General features: G+C 35.4%; 1 protein-coding gene across 23 annotated transcripts in view; it reads left to right on the forward strand.

Moving 5' to 3' along the window:
* Positions 1–18,116, forward strand: part of ADGRL3 (adhesion G protein-coupled receptor L3) — a 682,677-nt gene that overhangs the window by 521,521 nt on the left and 143,040 nt on the right. For all 23 annotated transcript variants that reach the window (XM_049092995.1, XM_049092994.1, XM_049092973.1 and 20 more), the window contains one exon: positions 203–379. In XM_049092995.1, the coding sequence (XP_048948952.1) occupies positions 203–379 (177 nt within the window). The remainder of the gene's footprint in view (positions 1–202; positions 380–18,116) is intronic.

Genomic DNA, 18,116 nt, shown 5'->3' on the forward strand with positions numbered 1-18,116 from the left:
TCTGTAATCAGAGGAAATAAACAACATCTATTCAAATTTGCTTAGGCTTAATGAAGCCCACTTAAGATAAAAGCACTGGTATACATCTCCACAAAAGTTGGAATAGAGTATGAAGTTGTGTTAGATGTAAAGAAAATACCTATCTATTTTAGGTGATCATAAAATACTTATTGGCTTTATTGATTTTTTTTTTCCCTTATAGCAGTCTGAGGAGAATTTCAACCCTAACTGTTCATTTTGGAGCTATTCCAAGCGCACAATGACAGGTTATTGGTCAACACAAGGCTGTCGGCTCCTGACAACAAATAAAACACACACTACATGCTCTTGTAACCACCTAACGAATTTTGCAGTACTGATGGCACATGTGGAAGTTAAGGTAAGATATATACCATGTAATAAAAGTATCTAAGCATATGGTCAGGATACCACTGTGAAAAGTCCTAAGTCCACAGTCCAGTCTTGCTTCAAAGGTTTTCCAGCTTCTTAGTAATTCTATTCAGAAACTCTCTGGGGATATGGTTCAACTCATATCCTCCTGGTTGATTCAAAGAAACCTTTTTTTATTCTATTATCAACATAGTTTATAAAATTGAAGTTAGCCTGTAAAGTTAAACTGTGCTTATAAAAATTCCCCTTAGTCTCCCCTGCTCTTATTTCGTATGAATAAATGAGACCTTGTGAACAAAGCCAGGTGGGACCTGAGGACCCAAAGGCCAGTGCAGTGGGGTGAGGAACCAGGGTCTGGTAGGTTGAAGACAAAGGAGCTATGGGTAGAATTAAATACTGCCAAAATGACTCTTGTCAAAGTAGCCATTAGCACAATAAACAACATCTGGTAATGCAAAGGGCTTAGCAAATTCTAATATAATGAAGTGGGTTTTCTCCAGTCAAGAAAACCCTAGTCTAAGGGAAAATCCCGGTGATAGTTTCCAAAGTCAGAAACACAGCTAATTTGGCTCAGTCTCCTCCTGGCATGAGTCTGGCTGCCATGGGTGGGGGAGAGCACGAGGAGGACTTAGATTTCAGATATATTTAGGACATAAAAATACAAAAGGCTTAAGAAACACAAAAGCCTTATTAGCTTGGTTATAGAGATTGATGGGTTAGTAACGAAATTAAATCGTTGTAAATTCTCTTCTTATCTCCCTGATGTCAATAAAAACAGAGGAAGGATTACTCTCCAACATGTTTTCAGAAGTGAAAACTGTGGCAAAGGTTTTATCTACTTGATGTCATTTTTTCTAAATAATTTCATCCAAAATTTTCTTTGACACTCACTGTTGAATTTAGAGATAGCATAGGTAACCCAGAGGGAGGCCAGATCCAAACCCTGTTAGCACCTTAAAAGTAAATTACCTCAGTTGTGTCAGCACAGTTCAAATTTTGATCTTTAAAGGACCACATACCCTATTTTCTCAGAGCATCACAAATTGATGTAGTTTAGCAAGACTAGCTATACTAACAAATGTTAGATTTCAACCAGGAGTGTGTTAGTGTGGCTCTGGGATTCTATTTTTCCATTTAGGGAATAAATGCAAACTTAGAAAAAGGAATCATATTTGAAACAACAAAAAAAAAAGAAAAAAAAAAGAAACAACAAAATATCTTTTTTTGTTGTTGTTGTTGCTGGCGTGGCATAGTACCCTCTACTCAACCATTATACAAGAATCCTGGCTATGACCATTATTGCATGTCAACGAGAGATAAAATAAATGCAAATCAGTATTTCCCTTTAGCAGTCAGTCACACAGCGTGGATGCCATGGTTTTCTGTACCACAGTCTCTTGCAATTGCCAGTCAGGCGCATTTAGATCTCACAGCATGTTTTCGGCACTTGAAAAACAGGAAACAAGCAGACTGAACAATACTAGAAGTCCAAAAGGAAACACGGTAACTAAACTTATATTAGACTAATTTGTAAAACAGAACACCCATCTATTCAGGCACAGTGAGAAATACAGCAAAGCGTTGGAATAGATATTTATTGTTTGCTAGTTGTCACTTTCTAACCCTGCAGGAAAACGTAAGAAGGACACAGAATTATATTGGCTAGTTTTGCTTGATGAGCTGGAAAGGGGAGCAAGAGGAGTCAGCTGAGTAATCTCCCAGCTGTTGCTGTTCAGCTGTGGTACCCTGATGCATAGGTCTTCCTTCTGGGCTCTTACCTGTGCACTGCGCGTGCCGCCCTTAGCTGCCATCTGTGCTATGTCGGCTGTCCATCGAGCACTTCCTTCCTTCTTTTAACGACATTTTTGAGTATTGTAATTGAGACACACACTGTGATTTTGCAGTGCAGTGGAGGATCATCGAATAAGGCAGGTTTGCTCCGAAAGGGCTTACCAAAAAATAAATGTTCCAATCTGAAGGATGAGTAGGATGTATTTAGTAAGGCAATGTGTGGAGAATTTGCACTGACTACATTCCTGCAACACCTTTTTCACCCTTCCTTGGGTATACCCCTCCCTCTTGTTTCTTTCCTTCCTCTGCAGCTGGTCCTTCTTAGCCTCCTTTGTGGGTTCCTCTCATCACTGTGACCTCTCCTTGCTCTGGCCCAAAGTGTAATTAGATCTAGTATGGGCATTATCTGTTCTTTGTCCCTGGATGATCTCATATGGCCATATGGCTCTAAACATCTCATGCTGCCCAGATTCCTATCTCCATTTTTGAACTCCAGACTCATAGATTCAACTGCTAGCTTGTTGTATCTATCCACTTAGGCTTCTAATAAGTGCCTCAATTCTAGAACCACATTTCCGGTATTCTCTCCCCTGAGTCTTCTTAGTTCATGAAGGGTGCATTGCCCTTCAGGATGCTCAGGCCCTAAGCCCTGCACCATTTTTGATTTGTTTCTTCTTGCTCATGCTGTACATCCAATCCTGTCAGCATATGCTGCAAAATCGAGGATCTGACAAATTCTCAGCATCGTCATCACTACCACCTAGGTCACAGCCACTGTCATTAGTCCTTCATTTTCTAGTTAGAGCTCCTTAGTTGGTCTCTCTGCTTCCCTTCCTGCTTCTCCTAAATCTATTCTCAGTAGAGTTGCCAGAGGGGTACTTGTGAAATGTGAGTCAGACCTCCTCACTAGTCTGATTCATTCTCAGAAATCAGCTCTGCAATCCCTTTCAAATGCAAATCAGGTACTTCATAGCTTTGATCCAATTGGAATGACTTCTTCTCTTAATCAGAGCAAATCCCAAATCTTGGCCTCCTTAGCATCTTTGGATCTCCTTTCCTACTCCTCTCCTCTTCCTCTGGCACACTTGACTTCAACCATTACAGCCTATCTTGCCTTTCCACAAACACATTCGGTATTAGACTTGAAAGTCCCCCTCCTCCTACCCCACCAGACAGCCGCCATAGCCAACTTCCTCATCCCCTTTAAGTCTCTGTTTCACTGTCATCTTCTCAAAGTGCTCATTCTGTCCATTCTGTTTAAAATTTCATATTATTCCACCACCACAAAATACTGTGAGGAATAAATAAGGCAAAACAGTTCCCTGACCTCAGGGAATTTATAATTTATCAAGGGAGAGAAGGGCTAAGACTGATTTTTGAAAGGAGTAGTAAGAGAGATTTCTTAATTTTAAAGAAGAAAAATTCAAATGAGTATGTTTGGAGATCTGGTTGGATTTATTAAGGGATTCATGAATCAGGCAGTGTCCCATCTAACAGTAGTTGGGAACTCCAATAATTTATCAAAATGGAAGGTTTTATTGGAGAGGGTAGGATGAGGAAGTTATTAGCAAAATAGAGGAAAGATTATTTCAGGCCAGATCACCTTCCCTGGAGGAAAGGCTGGGGGTCTTTTTAAGTGAAATTACCTCCTCTTTGGGGTAGGACCCCTGTGAGAGATTAGCCCGTTGGTACTTATTAGAATATTCCTGATTGGCTGGTTAAGACTTACATTTCCTGGGAGAGATTGAAACTGCCATTAGATTAGGTATTAAGTCCCCGAACTGGGCTTCGGTGATTTGGCCTGAGTGATGCCATTTTGGCCCTGTCATTTTCTTTTCAACAATAGGTAGGTCAATTTAGACAGGTTAAAGAAGGCAGGGATGTGTCTACACTAAGGTGGCAATTTTGCTGGTTAACTACTTCTGAGTTCACTGTACTTTTATTGTCTAAGGAAGCATTTGACTGTCTTCTCTTTTTGACACAAAAGTAATCATTACAGAGGTGCTGGGAAGGCTCAGTCTGCTACGCATCCGACTCTTGATTTTGGCTCATGTCATGATATCAGGTTTGTGAGATTGAGCCCCATGTTGGACTCCATGCTTAGCAGAGTAGAGTGTCTGCTTGAAATCTTGTCTCCTTTTGCCCCTCTCCCTGCTTGAGCGCATATGGGCTCTCTAAATAGATAGATTAGATAGATGATAGATAGATAGATAGATAGATAGATAGATAGATAGATAGATAGATAAATCTATGTAATCATTACAGAAATTAGATAATTTTATACTAAACTGAGATAGTATCCATGGTATTTTAAAACTTTTCCATTATTGTGGATCACCTACAGTTTTATTTATCTGTTGCTCAGCAGAATGTTAAATACATCAAATCCAATGGTCTCTCTTCTCTTACTAGGGATTCTTTTTGTGAACACTCTTTATGGGAGGAGTATTTTAGTTTATGGGAGTGTAAGTTTCAAACTAATTAATATTTCTGCTGTGATTTTGTAAAGCATTGTAACAAATGCTTTAGAAGAGTTGATAATTTATATCACCTATAGCTCTTTCCTCTACTCAAATTGTAATTCTTTGGGAGATAAAAAAAAAAAAAAAAAAAAAAAAGCAAACCACTTTTTCCTGTCAGTTCAACTTGACACTGATTTTTTTTTTTTACAGATTTTTTAAAATATATTTATTTATTTGAGAGAGCATGAGCAGGGGGAGGGGCTGAGGAGGAAGAGTCTACTTACCTGACTGACCCACCCAGGCTTCCCTTTGTTACCTTTTAAAAGACTTCACTTTCCTTATTTTGATGCTCACATCTCTTTCTATTTCTGTGTTTTTGTAGTTTAATATATCCTAATTGCCCCTATCCCACACTTGACTCCAGTCCAGGTATAAGCATTGATTTTGCTGTTTGAAATCATTTTATTTATTTCTTTATTTAGTATTGATTTCAAACAGTGACAATTTAGAAAGTTTTAATGTCATACCATAGATTCTGTGTGTCAGATATTTTATAGCTAAACTTTTCCTATGCTGGAAAAAAAATAGATAGTTTTACAATACAAGATTGTGCAGTTGCTCATGAAGGAAAGTACTTATTTAAAAAAATAATAATTTTAGGAGTGATTGGGTAGCTCAGTTGGTTAAGCATCTGCCTTTGGCTCAAGTCATGATTTCAGGATCCTGGGATCAAGCCCCTTGATCATTAGGGAGCTTTGTTCTTCCTCTGCCTGCTGTTCCCCCTGCTTGTGCATGCACGCTCTATCTTTCTGTCTTTTCTCTCTGTGTCAAATAAATGCATAAAATATTTTTTAAATGAAAAATAATTAAAAATAAAAAATATTTTTATTCTTTAAATTCTAAAAAGAAAAGCTATTTTGAGTTTAAGTAATGATTTTATTAGTGAAAAATAAAATGTTTAGTGCATCATGCTTAAGGTTGCACACTTACGTTGCCAAATTTTATGCTCATTTTTTTTTAATTTTGCCATATATAGCATGTGGGATCGAGGGAGAGGTAGAGCTTGAAAATCATAACTGGTATATAGTACTTTAAATTAAGTATTTATTTAAGAAAAGATACTAGAAACTGACAGATTGAATTCTCTCCAAATATGGAATATTCCACAAAAAGAAAATGGTTTCAAAAATGATCAACTATGCAAGATTTTATTACAGTATCTTGAATATTAACTTTATATTAAAAATTAACAACAATTTAGATCTAAGAATTATTCTTGGGAGTTCTCAGTGAACCATTTTATGATAGATTTCCTTCATAGATTTATAAAAATTTGTAATTACTTATTTGCTAGCATGCTACCTCTCTCATTAGACACTAGTGCAGTGTTAAGAGCAGAGAGAGGTGAGAAAGTCAGCCATGCAGATCCTCTGGGGAAAAGACTCTTCCAGGCAGATGCAACAAGAATACCCTGAACCAGGGTGATTCTGATGTGTCTGAGGAACTTTATGAACAGTATATTTGGAGTGGAAAGTGTAAGAGAGAAGGTACATTAGCAGAAAAAGTCAAAGGGTCTAGAATGGAAGGTACTGTAAGGCCATTGGAATGGTGTTGGGCACAGGTTTTACTCAAACTGCAATGGAAAAGCACAGCAGAGCTTTGAGCATATGTTACATGTGTAATGTATTAAATGTTTTACATCTACCAGTTTGAAATATATTTATTAAGAGGGAGACTTCAGCCATGCCCAGACCCTAAATGATATCTATATATTTCCTTAAAGTGTGGATTCATTTTTGTTCTGAGAAATACATATTTTGCAAGATAGCTTATCTCTGTTTCTTTTAATTTCTTTAAATTTTTAGATTCTTTGAAATCAGTTTACTGTGCTTTTTCCAAAGTCCAACATACTTAGATCTAAGCCTGTAACAATTTGTCATTTTCTAGAGTTGATTACTTTTTGTCCAGCCCACCAAGAAGCAACATATCCCTTTTAGTTAATAAAAGAATGATAGCACTACCTTCCTCACTGACCCACACCCCTCGTTCTGTATCAGACACTTGCAAACACACATCTTTTAATTTCCTACGGCAGAGAGAGTATTTCTAATGTTACTTGTGAGCAGTAAGCTGAGGAGATATTTCAAAATGTGAGCAAGTATGAAGGGAGTATTTTCTTCCCACCACCGTGGTTCCTGGAGCACCACATGACCTCAACTCTAATGCTTCTTTGAATAAACAACAAGAAATGAAAAATGCAGCTTCCATATCACTTCACCCAATCAACACTGGATCACTAATTGCCTACAGTCTTTTTATTTGACTTCTGATACAGTTACTGTACAGAGCGGAAATTATTAGAAGAGGAGGAAAAAAGTTCCGTCTTTCCTCTATCCCTGCATAGGACATGGAGGAAGAGAGGAAAGGTAACCTAACTAGAGATAGCAAGGAAGATACTTTTTTGTGTATGCATTTGAGAAGAATTGGCAACCAGCTGTGGTCAGATTTCTTAAGTTGGTGAAAGGAGGAAATATATCCAAAATTAGCTATTTATAGAGAGAGAATAGCTGAAGTTATGGATTTGAAGAAAAATAAACCATTAAAAAAACATTCTTTTATTTTTTCATCTATTCTTTTTTATATAACTTTTATTAAAAAGTTGAAAAAATGGTATATTCAGAAATATATACCCATTTTTCTGAATTTATATTTGAGTTTTGACACACTTGATTGCCACTTTTCTGTGTATGTATGTGCAGATATATTTATCTTATATTTGATTTTTCAAAAGAAAAGTGCTGACTTTATAATATTTAATTCCTAAATCTTTCCACAAACATGTTTTAAGAACATACTCTCTATTACTAACACACACAGGAAATTTACCATTAAGTATTATCCTATAGCATAGAATCCATACACAATTTTTTCCAATAATTCAAATAATGTTCTTTTATATAGCCTTTGATTTTTTCATGCAAGACCCAGTCAAGAATCACACATTGCCTTTAGCTGCTATATCTCTTTAGCCTTCTTTAAGTAGAAGTTTTCCTACCTGTTTTTGTCTTTCATGGTAGAATCCAGGTCATTTGTCCTATTGGAACATTTCACAATTTCAGTTTTCTGATTATTCTCTTATAATTAGATTCAGGTTAAATGTTTGTGGCAAGAAAACCATGTGGGAGATACTGTATCCTTTCCATTGTATTCAAAGACTCCTTATTGGAACATTGAATAAGACAATGAATTTTTTTGTAGTTAAGAAGAATCTGTGGAAACATATTTGAAAACTTTGTTTAATTCATCTAATTTTTAAAATTGTGATGTGTTCAGGCTACCCTTTGTTTCTCAAATAGTTGACTGTTGTCTTTGTGATAGGCAAAGCTTGTGGTTTAATTAATAGTACAGATAAGTAATCAGCAAAATCAGTATTTTGTAAAAAACGTCTTATCATTGTGGGAGAGCCTGTGGAATGAGTCTTAATTCGACCTTGATGGCTCAAGGAATATGCTCTGCATGAAGGCACATAACTATTTAAGCAAAATGAGAGTGACAGGATAGAAGTAGCATGAAATAGAGCTGGATTTTTGTAGTTTTAAAGTACATTTTTTTCAGTAAATCTTATATATATATTTTTAAATCTTATATTTTTAGAGTATTTTTTTTAAGATTTTATTTATTCATTCATTAGAGACACAGAGAGAAGTAGACACAAGCAGAAAGAGAAGCAGGCTCCGTGTGAGGAGCCTGATGTGGGACTCGATCCTGGGAATCCAGGATCACACCCTGAGCAAAGGCAGACGCTCAACTGCTAAGCCACCAAGGCGTCCCTTTTTAGATTATTAATAACAGTCTTTCTGACTGTTTTTATTTTTGGGTGGTAGTGGAATATTTAAGCGGAAAGAAACCTGTAGTTTTCTCACACACAGCTTGGATCCTTACACTTAACAATATTTAGGTTCTTTATCATCTTCAGTAAATAAGCTTGGTTAAAAATAGCATCTGGAGACTTATCTGCAATTCCAGTTTGAAATATTTTATAAAGAGTAAGTAATCAAATTTACTTGATAATAATATTATCTCCAATAAGTGGAGATTGGGTGAGAACTTCACCTCTCAGAAGGGCCTGGCATGTCCTGTAATAATAAGAAAGAATATCATTTCTTTAATGTGTACATACATTATTTCATTTAATCCACAATAGGTATTATTATTATTATTATTATTATTATTATTATTTATTTCCCCAATTTATAATCTGAGGAGAAATTACAATAAAAATTAAAAATCGGGAGACATAGGGCCCTGATTCTAGTTTCTGGGGAAAATGTTTCTTGTGCTCAGGCAAATCATCTGAATCCCCTGTTCCTGTTATTAAATCAGTGAAATAAGACAAATGCTTTTTTCTAACATTATCTCAGGATTATTTTAGGGATTGAGTAACAAAATTTGCTAAAATCATGTTCGAAGTTGTAAAATTTTCTGAAAAAATATATTTTTTTCAATTCACAATATGCTTACTTGTCCTCAAAGCCCTTGAGCTCTTGATTCTGGGGGTAGTTAACTGCCAAGGCCCAAATATTTAATTTTGTTTCTAATAAAATGTAATGATTTTATCTACTGCTATACAGCTAAGTTTTCCCTAAAAAAGAGAAGAGTTTAGCCAAGTGCTTTGTCTCACTTTTTGAAGTACCAGATTCTTTTTTCACAATAAAATTGTCAAATAATAGATTTGCAGCAAAATGTTATCATAACTACGTTTAACTCTCCAGGCCTTCCAAATGTTGGTTATATGGACATTAAATTCCTACAATATCAGCATTACCAAAATCAATTTTAGGCACAATCATAAATAAATACTAAAACAATCAATACATAACTTTTTTACTGATAGCATTTCCTCTTCATTAGTGAGATAATTTTTAGCATTGACTAACTGAAGGAATTTTTTAAATTAATTTAAATATAATAGCTCCACTTACCCAATTTATCCATGCTTAAGAAAGTATTTGCAACCAACCAAGCAAAGAAACCAAGCATAAAAGCCTTTCCCATCCTAACGTTCTAAAAATATCCTCAATTGCTTATACTGTTCTTAGTAAGAACTGGTTGATATGTTTACTAACTGTACTCTATTCCAGATCACAAAATTTCACTTTTTTTTTTTTTAAATAACCATTGAGGCTATTCAATGATTGTTTTGTTGAGGCTTTTTTTCCCTAGCTTATTTCATTCCATTGTATCTAATAAATAAAGTGATAAAGCTAGACTTCGACTGGACTCTAGAGGAATTAGGCTAAATTTTCCAGAACAGTGATTTATGTAGCTTTCTAAGGTCTGTTTGTATAAATACAATTTTAAAAGCATTTGAACAGAAATATGGCTGAACTAAAAACCCTTTTCCGTCTTTCCATTCAAAGGACTACCAATTTACTATGTGTATCTTACAGTGTCAGCATCATTACTTAAAGGTTTTCTTTGGTTGATTGCTTGCTGGTTTAAATAACCAATTCATAGAAATTTTAGGATGTTAATTTTGTAAGATTTAATGTTAGTTCAAGTTATTGTCTCTAGGCATGTCAGGTAATTGTCCCCAGGGTTATATCTGGAAGACCCCTACTCTGTTTAAAATCCAATAAATTTATTCACGAATGGAAAAAAGGAAGCCCAGTAACCATCCCCTTTTTCTTTTTCCTGAAATTGCTTTAGTTAAGAAAATCAAATGAAAATGGAATAATGAAATAAAAATGAGATGTGTGTGTGTGTGTGTTTATATATACATACTATTTTATTTAGTACCTGAAGCATAGTAGGCCTCCAGTGAATATTCTTAGAATGAATCTACAAGTTTTTCTTAGATACTTTGGCCTAGGTGCAGTTTCTATTTGTATGGTTTTCATAATCTAGTTATGCAAAATTACTTTCTCTTTTAAAACCTAAGTTAATTTGTTTCTATTTTAAAACTTTTCTTTCTTAGTGTGGTAAATTTAATCTTTGCTTATGACAAAGGAAATTACTCTAGGAGAAGAATGGTACGTATATAACAATAAACTTATCTGGGTAATTCAAGTCTGGCAGTTCCATTATTTCCTTTCACTCTACTTCAGCTCTGCTATGCCATTCCGTATCATGAACCCCTTTAAGAACTACTTCCAAAAATATTGCGTATGTGTGTGTTTTAATGGAAACAATCTTAAAAAAAATTAAAATAAAATAAGAAACAATCTTAAAGTTGTTACCCATTTTGTATGGGATTTAGGAAGTTTCCTGAATAACCATCGGCAAACTTTGTTTTAACAAAACTGCTGGATTTAATCATTACACTGAAAGGACATTTTTAAGAAATGTTTACCCATACAAGCCTGGTTCTGTCCATTTCTAAGGAGCTTAGTATAATTGAGTCAGAAAAGGAGATACAGGGAAAAAAAAAAAATCTGTGATTCTCTCCAGTGTTGGTGAAGTTGTGAAGAGTATGGAGTATTTGGCCAAAAGTTAGGGTGATCAACCTTTTAGAAAGCCCACTGAGAAACAGCACTACCAGATCAAAAATATACTTAATATTTATTAATAAGTTATTATGCACATATGTGTTATTACTGCTTAACTGTGACAATTAGTAGGGTTTAATACTAATTAGTAGCAGGGCTACTAATGTGAAAAACTATAAAAACATTTTCTAAATGTGTCTTTCTGTCGTCTGAGACTGTAAAATTTTTATTGGATATTTAAATTTGAGGACTGCCATTGAATATTTTTAAGATATATAAATGTGAGGCTTCAAAAAGTTAGTTCAATAAACAGATATGACTCCTATTTACTAGAAATAGCTATGACATGTTTCTGTATGTTTGTCTTTTTCTTTTTTTAGAGAATTAAAAGTGAAGATAGTCAAAAGTAAAATCTCTTTGACCTTTAGTTCTGTCTTACCAAGCCCTAGATTCCTAGTGTCAATCCAATGTGAAGATAGCAAACTAAATATCTTCTCAACAAAAATGTTGAGCATAGGGGTGCCTGGCTGGCTGAGTTCATAGAGCATGCAACTCTTGATTTCATGGTTGTGAGTTCAAGCCCCACATTGGACATAGAAATTACTTAAAAATAAAACCTTTTAAAAAATGCTGAGCATAAAATACAAAGGGTTTTACTGAAAGCCATTTACCTAACAGGTTTTTAGACTTGTAGGAGCTAGTTCCCATCTCTCTAAATATGCCCCTCCACTTCGTACCTAAAGGCTTATTTTGGTAGACCAGCTGCTTATCAGTCAGTTCTTTTGCATCTGTGAATTCATCATAAAGGCTATCCATGTCCAAAATACTTAATTATTTTTAAACACTTCCAAGTACACTGGTTACTAACATAAGGTAAGAGACTATCAAGGATAATGGTTTTAAAGCACTGAGGTAATTTTGCTTTATGATTTCAAGATCGGATTCCAAATAAGTTATAGTTTTATTTTATTTTATTTTATTTTATTTTATTATTATTTTTTTTATGATAGTCACAGAGAGAGAGAGAGAGAGAGAGAGAGAGGCAGAGACACAGGCAGAGGGAGAAGCAGGCTCCATGCACCAGGAGCCCGATGTGGGACTCGATCCTGGGTCCCCAGGATTGCGCCCTGGGCCAAAGGCAGGCGCCAAACCGCTGCGCCACCCAGGGATCCCAAGTTATAGTTTTAATAAAGGAATGAGAAAGTCCTGTTTAATTCATTTGTCCTTTGTTAGTGACATTTTCTTTGAAACTAGTCTTAAATTCCCCCCAAATAAGTCATGTTTTCCTCTCTATGAGACTTTGTCGTAACCTACACAGAACTTGATGCAACTCAGATGAAGTCAGTTCACCTTTTCTAGGTTCCTTATAGCTTTTTCAGAGATCATCAGTTTCAGAGAGAGATCATAAAAATTTGTTTTACTATAAACTTTTTCTTCATTTTCATCTGTCATATATATATATATATATATATATATATATATATATGACGATGATTTTGTTTATTCATTCATGAGAGACACAGAGAGAGAGAGGCAGAGACACAGGCAGAGGGAGAAGCAGGCTCCATGCAGGAAGCCAGAGGTGGGACTCCATCCTGAGTCTCCAGGATCACGCCCTGGGCTGAAGGTGGCGCTAAACCGCTGAGCCACAGGGGCTGCCCTGTCATATATTTTCAAAATTAGGGAAAGACATTCTTTTTGTCCCACACTTTGAAAATACAATTTTATAAAGACCAATATTTTAACTTATTCTCTATGACCAGAATCAAGGATTTCCATCTTGTAGGACGTGTCTCAGTAGATTATCTCCTTACCTCTCTAGAAATAAATAAAGGAAAAAAAAAAAAAAAACTGCACATTTTTCAGAAACTAAAAAGTGATCCAAAAGTTTCATTATAAACTTCTTATCACAGGTAAGCAAACCACATCTCCTTTTAGCTGCCTTGTGTACCAGGTATACAGGACATTTAGTAAGAACTGTTTATTTTCTTTTCTAAGAAGTTTATAGGCTGAATGGAATTTTCCAGAATTCACACTTGCAGTGTCTGTTGAATATGCACATAGATGAGCAAAGTCTACTTTATGCCTGGACAAGGTGTCAACAAGCTTTTGCTTTATATCTTCTGAAGTTTCATTAAATTTTTGTGTGGAAATCGAGAAAAAGATTTCAAACTCCATGTTTCAAATAAAAATACCTAAGAGGCAGGGGAAACATTTTTTTGTTGCCAAGACGCAATACATCACTTGATATACTATACAAAGTATGATTATTAGTAGAATCTGGCAGAATGAGCTCTAACACTATGAAGGGTCAAAACATTGGCTATCAAAATTTTCCCCTTTGTTTATCCACAGCACATTGTACTTGCAAGCTTCAAGTCCAGAAAAATAACTTTCCTTAGATACATAGAGAAATCAAGGAAACAAAGCCACAGTGAATGCTTATTCTTTTTTTTTTAAAGATGTTATTTATTTATTAACAAAAGACACAGAGACAGAGAGGCAGAGACACAGGCAGAGGGAGAAGCAGGCTCTATGCAGGGAGCCCGACATGGGACTCGATCCCGGGACTCCAGGATCACACTCTGGGCTGAAGGTGGCACTAAACCGCTGAGCCACCAGGGCTGCCCGTGAATGTTTATTCTTACAGGCATCCTCCAATGTAGTCAATGAGCTATTAATTTCAACTGAGCATTGGTGTCTTTTCTTGGGGGGGGGGGGGAGGTTTAAAAAATAAAAAAAAAAAAACTTTTGATCTTGCAAAAACTTGCCTGTCTCTTCCCAGGCTTGTGAAATTCAGCCTCCCTGTGCACATTCACACAACCTTCTCCTTCACGTGTATATGTGGACCCAAATTCATTTCTGCATGGTGCACAGAATCTTCTGCCTTGGTTTCCTCTCCAACCCGGTTTCATGAATTCTTACACGCGTCTTTATAAAGTAGCATAGTTGTTTAGCCTTTTTAAAAAGTATGGTCATATTATTGTATTATGGCCGTTCTCAGTTTCATCAATGAATTGTCAGAAACATGGTCACCATATTGACAACATGAAAAGTTGAAGTAGTGCAATCTGGATACAAAGCACAAAAATTAATCCAAAGTCATAGAGAAGAGATGATCATGAATGTTGAAGCTGTATCATTCCGAGGATGCAGCCCTGGGAAGTGCAGGTCATGGGTGCCAACATCAGGAGTCAGGGTGAGAAACAGCAGGCGTCACTAAAAGAAAGTAGGTGAGCAATGCTTCCTCCATTCGACCCTACAGATAGTATAGTTTCCAGCCTCTGTTTTTTAGGCTATCATAACGATTTTCTAGTTTTCTTCCAAACTTCTGAAGCAAACTTCTGTGATGGTTGGGATCCTTTTATATCCTAGGGAAGGCTTTCCAAGGATTCAAAAACATCGTACTAAAACTAGGATAGTCCTGAGCCAACCTGGACAGTTAGTTACCCTCCCACATTCCTATCCCTACTGCCTACTAGCTGAGTTATCTGGGATAAATTACCTTCTCTCTGTGCTTCAGTTTCTTCATCTATAAACTAGAGATAATAATATCACATCAAAATGTTTTTTTATGATTAGGTATCCTAATAAAATAAATAAGCATTTCCAACAAAATATGATATTTTTAAGTTATATTTTAGCTATTATTATCATCACCTTACTTTTTTAAAAAGATTTTATTTATTTATTCATGAGAGACAGAGAGAGAGGCAGAGACACAAGCAGAGGGAGAAGCAGGCTCCATGCAGGGAGCCGGATGTGGGACTTGATCCCGGGTCTCCAGGATCAGACCTTGGGCTGGAGGCAGCACTAAACCGCTGAGCCATCTGGGCTGCTCATCATCACCTTACTTAATTCAGAAACACTAAGGTGGAATTAGCTGTCTGCCTAGGTTCATTTCCTGTCCTCACCCTGGATACTCCTAAAGGCTTATTTACTGCTCAGTCATCTCATTTCCTTCAAAGTTCTAACTGATCACAACTGATTTTTGGCTTATCAACTTTAATCTACCCTTTTTGACCTTTACTTTGTTTAACTCTTTGTTCCAGTAAGATACTTACCTCAAACATTTTCTAATATTTCCTTTCCTGTTTCCTCCTTTATGATAGTTGTCAGTTTGGCTTACCAAGTATGGTGAGATTTTATTTTTATTTTTTATTTATTTATTTATTTATTTATTTATTTATTTATTTATTTATTTTTAGAAAGGGAGAGAGAAAGGGGGGAGGGACATAGGGAGAGGAAGAAAATCTTAAGCAGGTTCCATGACCAGCACAGAGCCTGATGGGGGAAGGGAGGGAGCTCAATCTTAGGGAGTCCAGAGATCATGACCTGAGCTGAAATCAAGAGTTAGATGCTTAATTGACTGAGCCACTTCAGGCACCCATATTTTGTGTTTTTAATTCAAAGCAAGAAAATTTCAAACAACTTCAAGTGTGCTATGCTGTGTTTCTGAAACCAGGGAGATTTGCTGAATAAGTTCTATTGGATCCAAAGGACAATTGGTTATGGGTGTTTTTGTGTGCTCTAACTTGCTAGTGTTTCTCTCTTAGCAATTAAAGCCAGAAAATATTTAGAGTGATCTTTTTCAATGTAATACAAACTTTAAAATTGTTGCTTAGTTTTTTGGTTAATTTGCTATAAAAATCTTAAGAGATACAGTTAGTGATATTGCTCTACCCACTAGGTTACTCAACTCTGACCTTCATCCACTTCTGTAAAGGAAATTCTAATTTCCTGAGTCCATTGAGCCCTTATTTTCTCAAGCATTTGCAGAGTGAACTTTGTGTCCTATGACCTGGTTCCCCAGAGTTAGAGCAATCCTAGGAACTGATTTGTGGAGTTTATACAACATTTATCAGAAAATAGTCTTTCGTAACCCTACTGGCTTATGTGATACATTATAGCAAGGCAAGTGCTCATATGTTTGCAAAAAAAGAAAGAAAACTTATTTTAGCTATGTTACACATATTTCAGAACAAGATATGTCTAAGAGGCAATTTAAAGATCATATTAGTATGCTTTAACAAATCTGAACATTTAAATATATACACTATTATGTGGAAAGTAAAACAGGTTATTGATAATTACTGGCCCATATTTAATAACTACTGCAGGGTGATTGTTCAAGTAGTATCTGGAAAATGCAAATTTTTAAAATTATATAAAAAGAAAAACCATCTAGAGGGTTTTGAATTTTGAAATTTCAAAATTTTTATTTTCATATGAAAATATGAAATTCATATTTCATTAATATGAAATTAATTCATATAGTTTGTGTCCCATCTGGAAACACTTATGCAGTTAAAGTGAAAACCATTTCAAAATCTTTTTCACCATCTTGCTTGTTAACTTAAGCTTTTTGACAATAAAGTTTAAAACATCAATATTTCCCCAAAAGGTCTTAGTGTACTCAGATTGAGTTATTTTAAAAACATAGGACAGAAGTCACATTTCCTTTTCTATAAATTTGGATTTAATTCATTATATGTATCTATTTGTATATTTGGGTGTTTCACATTGATAGAGTAGCTTTCACAAAGCATCATTGTTTAAGACATTTTTCTTTCCCAAATGTGACACCCTTTGTGGTATAGGAGTTATTCAGTGAACTATCCATAGTGATAAGACAAAAAGCAAATTCACCGAGACAAACGTAAAAGAGAACATCAGAAACTTTCCATAGGTTACAAAATATTTGGCATTTCAAATATGAATAGAAACTTCTCATTTAAAGATTTTATTTATGTATTCATGAGAAACAGAGAGAGAGGCGGAGACATAGGCAGAGGGAGAAGCAGGCTCCTCACAGGAAGCCTGATGTGGTTCCGATCCCAGGACCCTGGGATGATGCCCTGATCCAGAGGCAGATGCTCAACCTCTGAGCCACCTAGGCGTCCCTATGAATAGAAACTTCATAGAAAGTCTGAAGAACAAGTATTGTTTTAATAAAACTTTCTTTCTAGGAGGTTATAATCATTTCATTTCCCTCAGAATATCATTCTGGGAATCACTCTGTCATTCTGCTTAAAATTTTTCTCTCATAACCTCTCCATCTTCTCATAAGATGTTGATCTCCTTGAAGTGTTTAATTTTTTTGTATTTAAAGAAATAAATTTATGAATCTGCAAGTACTCATTCCAACAAATTATACTAGTCTATGTACGGTACAGACTCTGGAAGAAAATATTAGGTACATATCTTCCATTGCTACTTTGTCTTTTTTTTTTTTTTTTTTAGCAGGGCATTTTAACCAATGAGTATTTATTAAAAACCAGGGGGTGCACCAGGCACAGTTCATGTCCAGCAGGCTAACAAATATAAATGATGTAACCAATTCATTTATTAGCTTATCTGATTAAACAAAGTACATTTCATAGAAATGATTATAAAATGCATTGCCAATAGAAACAGTATCATTTATATTACAGATTTAAGGTATCTAAATAATTAATAAAAACCAGCCAACCGATACGTTAAATACAAACCACCAGTTACTTCTTTAGTCAACAAGAGAGAGAAGCAGGCATTTGTCATGCTAAGAGGCGTTTCAGCATTCCATATGGGCATCCTGTTTTTCAAAACTAAGAGTCCTGTAAACTTAAAAAGTCAGTTTTTCATCCAGTATCAAATCATATTGTACTTTTTGGTTTAAAGAAAGATTAGTTTTGGTTTCAGAGTAAGTTTAATTTAATACTTAAGTTGCATGTGTCACAGATTCTGGATCTGGGGTGGGTGTGATGATCAGTCCAATTTAGTATTAGTTATAGGAACACAACAAAACATAAACAGGGTATTTTTAATCTGCTCTGTGATATTCTTGCCCGTACTCATTTGAGAAGATACACAGGGTGATTTAAAGCACAAGAGAACAGCAGAACAGTGTCTTTTTTGTTATAACTTAAAGAAGAGTATAAAGCTGAAATTGAGCCTCTTTGTCTTTTATTATTTAAAAGTCATAAACACATTTGTACAGTAATGA

Source organism: Canis lupus, chromosome 13, assembly GCF_003254725.2.
Source record: "Canis lupus dingo isolate Sandy chromosome 13, ASM325472v2, whole genome shotgun sequence".
NCBI lineage: Eukaryota > Metazoa > Chordata > Mammalia > Carnivora > Canidae > Canis > Canis lupus.